Here is a 9,712-nt window from a genome sequence, read left to right on the forward strand (position 1 = left end):
TACATGTATCCAAAAGAAAATTAATTCGTCGTAAAACTTCACCAAAATTAGTATTCACCGTCCGCAATAAAGAAACGAATCACCACTATAAAACTATTTGTTGAAGCGTGCTAATATACAAATCACCACTATAAAACTAAAACTATTCGCCGAACGGTATTTTTTTTTTTTTTAAATATGACATGTTATCGAAGTCAAAACCAATTTTTATATAAAACACAACTTTTATCTACCCACCAAAAAGAAAATATCAAATTATCATTTTAACCATATTAAAATATGATTTGTTGTTATAACATGTTTACGAATGAAACTAATTGTCGAAAAAAACTATTCATCGCCGCCGCATTGCATGGGTAAACGACTAGTATATATATATATATATATATATATATATATATATATATATATATATATATATATATATATATATATATATATATATATATATAAAAGAGAAGAAAGTTAACTACAGAAACTATGGTAGTGATTGCTAATCAAACAACTACAATCAAGGATACACAAGAGATAATCATCCTTAAAATAGAATTGCGAAAATATCTTAAGTAACATATCACGTTCCCTTGTACATTCAATCAGCTAACGATATGACAATTTAAAGATAACATGTTTTATGAATCAAGAAAATAAAATCTAATTAGATGACTACAACTCAAAAAACGTTTTTTTGTACGCGTCTACACTTGTCAAAATTCATTTCCAACAATGGGGCCTAGGAACATCAACATATCTGATGATTGGTTTAGGTACGTAATTAGCAATCATCTTAACCAAATTCCTTTTGCGATATACATTTTTGACTAACAAAAATCTTACCGATTAATCTCCACATACGAAACATCAACATATCACACTTAAACATAGCATGCTCATCAACATTCTAAGCCAATATACATCCATATCAAATTATCATCAAAAGTAATTAATTAAATTCAATAGTTACTTTATTATTATATTTTAAAAAGAAAAAAGAAAAAAAAAAGATTATATTTGCATGTAATAAAGGTAAAGTTGAGGAAAAGCTAAGGATGGTGGCCACAAGAGTACAAGCAGCCTTGATTATCCCGTGGTTAAGTTAAGGAAGGACATTGTCATGTGTAGCTGGTTGGCCTTCAATTAATTAAAAGCAAGCACTGCAGCACCTGTATCTTTAATCTGTATGGGTTTAACAGTTAACATTTGGCCCATTCAATCATCCCTTTTATAGTTTTATTTACTTCTTTTCCTTTCAAGTATTATTTAAATTTATGAAAAAATAATTATTGGTCCTTATGAATCTTTGTCTAATAATATTCAAATATATGAATATATAAAGTTGCCGTAATAGAGAGGTTTACAAGTTGAAAAAATTAGTTAATAATGGAGTAATGGAAATGATTATATCGTGTAAAACTACGTATAATGAGTTGTTATATTAAATGAAGTAAAACCAAGGGTAATGAGGCTAGTTGCACTTTTAGCTTCTTGTCACAAATATTCATAACTTTTTGACGTGTCAAACTCTAAACGGTCTTTAAGCCAAATAAAGTCAATTATGATTTACCCCCACAATCACTTTCCATGTTAAGTACGACCATCACATGAACACTCAATAGAAAAGTTTCTTTTTATAAAAAAGAAAAACTTATAAAAAAAAAAAACATGTACGTGTACCAATTTTGACAAAAAAATGCGCAAAGTAACTAATAAAGCCGGATTTTTTTTATTTATCTGGTAACTTTCACATAAAAACTAAAAGTTTTAATATGATTAAAAACTAAAAAAGGTTAATATTATTCAAGTTTACGGGGTTTAAAACAAGAAAATAATAATAAATAAATAAAAACGACTTGATGTGTGACATTGTCACGGCTATAAAAAGACAAGGTCGGTCTTGCCACAACTCAAATTTATAGTGTTTTTAGCATCTCCAAACATACTGCATATATATATATATACACATACACGGATACACCTTGCTCTTCATTCACTACCAAAATATTAAACAAAACCATAACATGTCGCTGCCGGAATCACAGATGGCCAAAACTCTACCGGACGCTTGGGACTACAAAGGCAGGCCGGCACCCCGTTCCACCACCGGCGGCTGGACTAGTGCCGCCATGATTCTAGGTCCACCTCCACCCACGGCGGCTCAGTTTTCAATCACTTAAGTGACTGAAACAGTCACCGGAGATGTTTTATTTTTGTTTTTGTCGTTATACGTATATATATATTAATTATATCGTGATCTGATGTTTTTATTTTTAATTAATTATTCAGGGGTGGAGGCGTGTGAGAGGCTAACGACGTTGGGTATCGCCGTTAACTTAGTGACGTATTTGACTGGTACTATGCATTTAGGACAGGCTAACGCCGCTAACGACGTTACTAACTTCATGGGTACCTCTTTCATGTTATGTCTCCTCGGCGGTTTCGTCGCCGACACCTTTCTCGGCCGCTATCTTACAATTGCAATATTCACGGCGGTGCAAGCAACGGTCAGTACTTAACTTATTTTTACTCTTCCATTCCCAAAACATTCAGCTCTGAAGTTCTGATTAGATAATATATTAATTTTTACGTTTCATGCATATTTATATTTAGGGTGTGACGATATTAACGATCTCAACCGCCATTCCAAGCCTACAACCACCAAAATGTTCCAAAACCGGTGGTTCCTGCATTCCGGCGACCGATCTCCAGTTAGCCGTTCTGTACCTGGCCCTTTACTTAACTGCTCTGGGAACCGGAGGGTTAAAATCCAGTGTATCGGGTTTCGGGTCGGACCAGTTCGACGAAACGGACAAAGAGGAAAAGGCCCAAATGACAACCTTTTTCAACTGGTTCTTCTTCTTCATAAGTATTGGGTCATTGGCGGCAGTTACGGTTCTGGTTTACATCCAGGACAACCTAGGGCGGCGGTGGGGGTATGGGATCGTGGCGTGTTCAATCGGGTTAGGGTTGATGATCTTCTTGTCGGGTACAAGAAGGTACCGGTTTAAGAAGCTCGCGGGTAGTCCGTTAACCCAAATAGCATCGGTTTTCATCGGAGCATGGAGGAAGAGGCATTTGGAGCTTCCGTCGGATCCTTCCTTGCTGTTCAATGTCGATGATGTTCCCCAAGGAGTTGGAGTTGACGGAAAAATCCTTAAACAGAAGTTGCCTCACAGCAAACAGTTCCGGTCAGTCATTTATCTTAAATAAATCAATTAAATATGATATCTATTTCTTAATTCTTACACCCCATGTCTGTCGGTTTTGAATTTAATCAAACATATACACTATCACTATACAAAATAATGCACTAAATAATAATAATATTTTAATGTATCCAAATGAGATGCATGTGTGATTCGAAAAAAGTTCACGAGCACCTGAAGATGAACCCAGTCTGTCAACAATATTTTTTTATGACGTGGTTATATATCTACCAAGATTAATTCTCTCTCTCACGATTAAAATATATAGTATATCTTTATAATGATTATATATATATTTTTTACAGTTTTCTAGACAAGGCGGCAATCAAGAACAGTGAGACAGTGAAGGAGGTGAACAAATGGTACCTTTCGACTTCAACCGACGTAGAAGAAGTGAAAATGGTGATCACGATGCTCCCGATTTGGGCGACGACAATCATGTTCTGGACAATATACGCCCAAATGACAACTTTCTCAGTGTCACAAGCCACCACCATGGACCGCCACATCGGAAAATCCTTCCTCATCCCTCCGGCGTCCTTGACCGTCTTCTTCGTGGGGAGCATTCTGTTGACCGTTCCGGTGTACGACCGCATCATCGTCCCAGTCGCCAGACGGGTCCTCAAACACCCACAAGGGCTAACCCCACTTCAACGGATCGGGGTTGGCCTAGTCATGTCTGCGTTAGCCATGGTTGCAGCCGCGTTGACCGAGATCAAACGACTTCGCATGGCTCAGACCCATGGGCTGGTCAACGACCCGTCAAAGGTGGTCCCACTCAGTGTGTTTTGGTTGGTTCCTCAGTTTTTCTTGGTGGGGTCAGGGGAGGCGTTTACTTACATCGGGCAGCTTGATTTCTTCTTGAGAGAGTGCCCGAAAGGGATGAAGACGATGAGTACAGGGTTGTTTTTGAGTACGTTGTCGTTAGGGTTTTTTTTAAGTTCGTTGTTGGTGAGTATAGTGCATAAGGTGACAGGGGAGAGAGAGCCATGGCTAGCGGATAACTTGAACAAAGGAAAGCTTTATAACTTCTACTGGTTGTTGGCAATTCTAAGTGTTTTGAACATGGGGTTGTATTTGATAGGGGCCAAATGGTATGTGTATAGGGAACATAGGCTTGCTGGGGATGGCATTGCCATTGAGTTGGAGGAAGACAAGTTTGGTGCTTGAAGATGATGATGATGATGCATATTTATGTGGACTAATTTGTTTATCTAAAGTTTTAATTTGTAAAATGTTTGATGATCAAGATAATGACGAAAGTGATACGAACACTTAGTTACTTACTTAAATTTTTGACATATATATATGTTGTAGGCAATGAACGAATAATGTCTATCCAATAAATATATATATATAACCCGAAAGATACACATCTAAATTAAGTAGCTAGCTAAGCTAGTTTTAGTGCGCCAAGTGCCAACGTTACGACACCCACCCGAAGATTGTTGTTATCTATATCTTTTTTCTTTCAGCAAGCACTAAGAATCTTGAAGAATTGGGTTTTATACATACATACATACATATGGATTTTTGTACCTCCTCCCTTTCTCCCTGCATTTTTATAACATGATAAAAACTCTCTTTAAGTTTACTTTTTCTTTTATTTACCATAGAAAAGAAAAAGAGATAAAAGTAATTTACCTTGGGATAAATCAGGATGTGTTGATGGAATCATTACTAAATTCACCAAATATATTCGGGCAACCCTCCCACTTACCATCCTCTCGTTCTTCCCAATATCCACCTATATACCGATACGTCCCGTCTTCACCCTCTTTTTTAAACCATCGCGGTTTCCATCCATTTTCTTGTAGTTTTCGTGACTACAAAATAATAATAAATCAATCAATATTCACAATGTGTTCCTCATAAGTTCAAAGGTTAATGTCAAAAACCGGAAACAAAAGGTTAAGGTTAAGAAAGCATACCATTCTTTGTCTGGTCTCAAGACGGAGCTTTTCTGAATTTGCCATGTCATATTCACCGTTCTCAAGGTGTCTTTGGTCTGGCCTGAGTCGTGAATCCGTAGGTGGAAGTTTCTCCTTTTTATTTAAAATAAAAAAAAATAAACACCAAAAACAGATGAAAAACAAATCTTAAATAAAATTGATATCATCAAGAGTATGAATTTGAAAGAATGAGTTTGTGATTTGTACCTGTAGTCCTGGGGTTAACTCGTTCAATGTGATGGCAAAAGATGTTAGATTGTATCGAGTGAGATTAACAGGAGGCAGTGTCCTTTGCCACAATAGATGTGCATCACTCATATCCTTTGGTTTCACATTTATAATTCCATTTATGTAGTACATGCTGTCGTCCCATTTCCCAAATAATGTTGCCTGTTTTTTTCCATTAACATCTTCAACAAACCCATGTACCTGTTCAACAAAATAATTAGGGATCAAAACTCTATAATTTATATTAATGTTGAACATTTTTTTAAGCATTTACCTGGCGTGGATTTCTTTCAAGAATTGACTGTTCTTTGAACTTGAGCTTGCATGAATATTCTCTATTACCACGTATATGCATCAATCCATGATGATCACAGTATACTTTACCCAAAATAAGATTATAAATACTGGTTGTAACCTGATGAGACCAAAAACAAAATACACATAAATATGGGGAAACATGACTAAATGACCATTTTACCCTTTTGTATTTTTCATACCTTGCTCCATTGGAAAACCTCACCATCATCAAATTCTAAGGTAAGAACGCCAACAGGGTCAAGTTGAATTGATCTCCCCCAAAATTTAGTTCTGATGTTGCTGTCCCCCCAAAATTTCCAGCCTCTACCTTGAGAATGACAAGCTATGAGAGTAGGATGATGACTCACTTTTTCAGAAAAGAATCGGACTCCTTTCTCAGGGTAATCAGCCTCATAAGTTTCCCCTAACAAAGGATTGAAAGGTTTACAATGTCGTCCTTCTGAAGAAGCGTATCCAGAAACAGCAAAAGCAGCAACATTTAAAACTCTTTCAAGACTGTTTCCATGTTCATAAGCACGATCTAGAAGGTAAGAGTACTCCAGATCCTCAAAACATTTTTGTAGAGATGAAATTGGCTCATTGAAATAAACAGGGAGACAGACACGTGTCAGATCCTTTCCAACGTTGTCTTTAATCAAGGACCACAGACTCACACCCTTTTCTTTCTCACAAGGATCCGGAAGCTTCTTTCTCCTCTCGCCCATTACATCAGTAGCTGTAGGAAAACAAAAACAATCTTTTGTGTCAAAGAAACAAGTCTCCTCATCTTCTGAACCCTGATCCTCTAGTTCTTGTGATGATTCTGTTGTACTCCATTCTGAATATCAGGTTCCACAATTAAATTTATTTATATTTATACAATATACTCACATGAAATACTGTAATAGTAAGAAATAGCATACCACTGTATTTTCCACGATCTGTAAATTCCTGTTGTGTCAATTGGTAGTCACCTTCAGGAACTCCAGATGTTTCACCTTCAATATTAGAAGCCTGATTCATGCAAAGATGAATGCTTCTGATTATACAATTAGGTAAACCATACACATAACAACCACAGGTGATCATGAATTTAATTATATTACTAAACGAGAAGAGTTAAAATATACCTCCAACTGTCTTAAGGTGTCGAGCAGATTTGAACGCTCTTCACAAAGAAGTTGAACTTGTCCTTTAATTTCAGAAAATTCCAAGAGCATGATCTGTTCACAGTCTTTGATGAGCACCTCACTGATTCCTTCTTCAAGCAAGCGTTTCTTTAATCTTTCAGTTGACAATGATAGGTCAGGTGGGAGGATAGAGGGTTTAGAATTTAATCTTCGTAGGGTGAATAGATTTCTGGTTGAGGCTAAAGATTCAATCCAGGCAACTCTGTCCTTCTTTGAATTTGTTCGGAGATGAAGTGTCTTTGTAGCTGTGAATATATAAAATCGCCTATCATCTGATCTGCTCTCTCGAAATGATGAAACCTGCAAATAAAAAAAGTATTAATCGCATTGTGATTGCTGTATCCACTTGCATATATATTTCCATGTAAGCATATGAATGAATCACCCCAAGTAAAAGAAGGAGACGCAAAAAACTGACCAAAAGACAAGATCTAAAGGAAGTGGGACTTGTAAGACAAGGAAAACTCTTATCCAAGTTTAAAGCGACGAAGAAAAAAAAAACTGGGTGAAGCAGTCGTCGTGACCACAAAATAAAGCCAGGCTGCAAATTGCTATGTGGCCCTGTTGATGTGACCCACATATATAAAACAATCGAGTAATAATTTCCAAGTATTTACTGAACTGATATATCAATCATATACAAAATTCAATAAATGCTGATGTTATTATACGTGTATTTTATCAGCATACAGAGAATGGTCAATGGGGCTGAGCTCGGATATCAAGGCAATTCATGGCGGCACGGAAAAGATGTACAACCGGAGTCAACTTTTTGCCGTTAAAGGAAACTTTTCCGTGAAAAAGCGATTGGAACATACCGTCTCTGTGTTGTGTTGTGTTGTGTGCTCTTTTCTCTTGCTACAACCTTTTGCTTTTGGTTTAATTTACTAGTTATATGGTTCCAAGTCGTTTGATTACCTTGAGGTGAACGATTCCAACAGCTTTCTGATGTTTGTGATGCCTGCTACTACCGCTTCTATCGAGACGCTTAAGTCTTCCGGAGGACACGTCGCCGATGAACCTAACGTCTTCTCCGGCAGCGAGGGTTTCTGGTTGGAGGATCTTCGAGTAGGAAATTACGCCGTTGCGTAACAAAAACCATCTCGATCTCCATCCTTTGCCGTAATTTGTCCATTTGTATAAGACTCCGGCGAAGCTTGTGCTGCCAGAACAGGATTCAGATCCAGACCTCCTCAATCCGACGGCATTGCCGTCGGATCTCATGTCCGCCACCGAACACGACCTTGACAACTTCATCCTCGGTTCCGGCGACTGGTCCCCGATCGATGGACTCTCTAGCGATATACAACACAACGGATGCATCTCCTTTACTCTCATTTCGTCAATCAAATTCAATTCCTCAACTCAATAAAAAAAAACCCTGATCAAACCACCATCTGCATAAACAGTCGCAAATTGGTAACCATAGTACACCAATTGGCGAAATTTACGAAAGAATTGATAGATATACGTACATAGATGATGCAATATTGCGGTTGAAAGCGTAGAAATTGAGAGACGGAGAGATTGTAGGAGACGAAGTCGGAAGAAAGTTCAGTAGAAAAAAGAAGCCTTTTTCAGTATCGATATTTTTATTTGATTAAATATTATAATGATAGAGTGTATGTGTGACTGTGTGTTTTGCAATTTGAATGAATACTTATACAGAGGTGGAGTGGCAAAACCGTAAATTTAATGACACCATGGGACTCCATTGGCAAAATTTTGGTAGAGGTTGAAAGAGAGAAAAGACTCCATCATGTTTCAGCCTCTTAACAAAACAGACACATACATGAATGTCTATTTTGGGTAATCTTACAACCGTATTTTGTATATCTTATATTATACGAATCAAATATAACAAAAAAACATGGTTTTATTTACATTTTACAAAATGGATTAAAACAAATCATCAAGAACTAACTATTTTAATTAAGAGAAAATCACAAAAACAACCATAAAAACAAATATAACAAAAGGTTTACCAATTTGAAACTTCGTTCAAAATTATCATCAATTACATAGTGTCTATGCCAAAATGTTTTTAGCATAACAATATTAAGAATATTAAGAGTTGACGAATATATATCTATCAGGCCAAATGTTAATGACTTAACTTTTGTTGTAGATAAAATATATGGATTTAAGAGTTGAGTAGTAGATGTATGTATAAATTGTTCTAAAAAATTACATAAGACATATTGTAAATAAGAAACTCTAAGAAATAGTAGCTCCATAGACTGTTGTTAAGGAATTTTTTTTTCGTAAATTTCATTAATTGTACTTTAAAATAGATTTCAAAATCTTTGTCAATCCTGAGACTTATGGTATGAGTGGTGGTGTTGTGTCACCCTTAACAAGGCATGCACATCACCCCTTATGGCATAGCGGACGCTTTGTGGTGGGTGTGGCCTGAGTCACCACTCTTTACGTCTCTCTCTCTCTCTCTCTCTCTCTCTCTATATATATATATATATATATATATATATATATATATATATATATATATATATATATATGTGTGTGTGTGTGTGTGTGTATGCGTGTTTGTATGTGTATGTGTGTGTGTGTGGCTCTTCATGATGTGCTTCTTGGTGTGTCTATGGTTGAAAATGAAGATAGTGGAGTGAAGGTTGAGACGGCCATGCTTTTTGGCTTGTGTATACTATATGGCCTAAGATAAAACTAGGAATTGACTTTAACTTTTGCAATAGACAAAGAAATACATCTAAAATTTCCTTAGGTGTTGTTTGTTTTTGTTGGATTAGGTGTCTAAGCTCATAACTATATTTGGTATGTACTTGATTTGATTATGATCATGGTCCTTTTGGGTTGCCTTCAC

The 9,712-nt window shown here is 36.4% G+C and overlaps 2 protein-coding genes and 1 long non-coding RNA gene across 6 annotated transcripts; 2 read left to right on the forward strand and 1 right to left on the reverse strand.

Annotated features, from left to right (window-relative positions):
* The first annotated feature begins 1,921 nt into the window (after nt 1-1,921).
* Nucleotides 1,922-4,495, forward strand: LOC145091331 (protein NRT1/ PTR FAMILY 6.3-like). Its single transcript, XM_079029031.1, has 4 exons — nt 1,922-2,133; nt 2,284-2,501; nt 2,608-3,185; nt 3,509-4,495. The coding sequence occupies exons 1-4, from the start codon at nt 2,019-2,021 to the stop codon at nt 4,371-4,373; spliced, it is 1,776 nt and encodes a 591-aa protein (XP_078885157.1). The 5' UTR covers nt 1,922-2,018; the 3' UTR covers nt 4,374-4,495.
* Nucleotides 4,496-4,524: 29 nt separating this feature from the next.
* Nucleotides 4,525-8,502, reverse strand: LOC145091330 (oxysterol-binding protein-related protein 2B-like). 4 transcript variants are annotated; one of them, XM_079029027.1, is made up of 10 exons: nt 8,346-8,502; nt 7,789-8,267; nt 6,811-7,170; nt 6,604-6,694; nt 5,881-6,518; nt 5,658-5,798; nt 5,363-5,584; nt 5,135-5,248; nt 4,848-5,029; nt 4,525-4,757 (listed from the first exon to the last, which is right to left on the reverse strand). In XM_079029027.1, the coding sequence occupies exons 2-9, from the start codon at nt 8,206-8,208 to the stop codon at nt 4,859-4,861; spliced, it is 2,157 nt and encodes a 718-aa protein (XP_078885153.1). In that variant the 5' UTR covers nt 8,209-8,267; nt 8,346-8,502; the 3' UTR covers nt 4,525-4,757; nt 4,848-4,858. The 4 variants fall into 4 exon arrangements, with proteins under 4 accessions (XP_078885153.1, XP_078885155.1, XP_078885154.1 ...); XM_079029029.1 differs by lacking the exons at nt 7,789-8,267; nt 8,346-8,502 and adding an exon at nt 7,289-7,465; XM_079029028.1 differs by lacking the exons at nt 7,789-8,267; nt 8,346-8,502 and adding an exon at nt 7,256-7,465.
* On the forward strand, nt 7,329-8,488 carry LOC145091332 (uncharacterized). Its single transcript, XR_013702118.1, has 2 exons — nt 7,329-7,465; nt 7,556-8,488. It is a non-coding gene; the product is annotated as an uncharacterized LOC145091332 (long non-coding RNA).
* Nucleotides 8,503-9,712: the final 1,210 nt, after the last annotated feature.

The sequence above is a fragment of the Lactuca serriola genome, chromosome 3, assembly GCF_051521515.1.
Source record: "Lactuca serriola cultivar US96UC23 chromosome 3, Lser_US96UC23_V15, whole genome shotgun sequence".
Classification (NCBI taxonomy): domain Eukaryota; kingdom Viridiplantae; phylum Streptophyta; class Magnoliopsida; order Asterales; family Asteraceae; genus Lactuca; species Lactuca serriola.

What these genes read in the sequence shown, in the direction of transcription:
- LOC145091330 (XM_079029027.1), bottom strand. Translation starts at nt 8,208, where the DNA reads ATGAGAGTAAAGGAGATGCATCCGTTGTGTTGTATATCGCTAGAGAGT. An exon ending in ACACCTTAAGACAGTTGGAG is followed by an intron (nt 6,695 to 6,810) that starts GTATATTTTAAC and finishes TGCATGAATCAG; the next exon opens with GCTTCTAATATTGAAGGTGA. An exon ending in TTGAGACCAGACAAAGAATG is followed by an intron (nt 5,030 to 5,134) that starts GTATGCTTTCTT and finishes ATTATTTTGTAG; the next exon opens with TCACGAAAACTACAAGAAAA.
- LOC145091331 (XM_079029031.1), top strand. Translation starts at nt 2,019, where the DNA reads ATGTCGCTGCCGGAATCACAGATGGCCAAAACTCTACCGGACGCTTGG. An exon ending in TAGTGCCGCCATGATTCTAG is followed by an intron (nt 2,134 to 2,283) that starts GTCCACCTCCAC and finishes TTAATTATTCAG; the next exon opens with GGGTGGAGGCGTGTGAGAGG. An exon ending in TCACGGCGGTGCAAGCAACG is followed by an intron (nt 2,502 to 2,607) that starts GTCAGTACTTAA and finishes ATTTATATTTAG; the next exon opens with GGTGTGACGATATTAACGAT.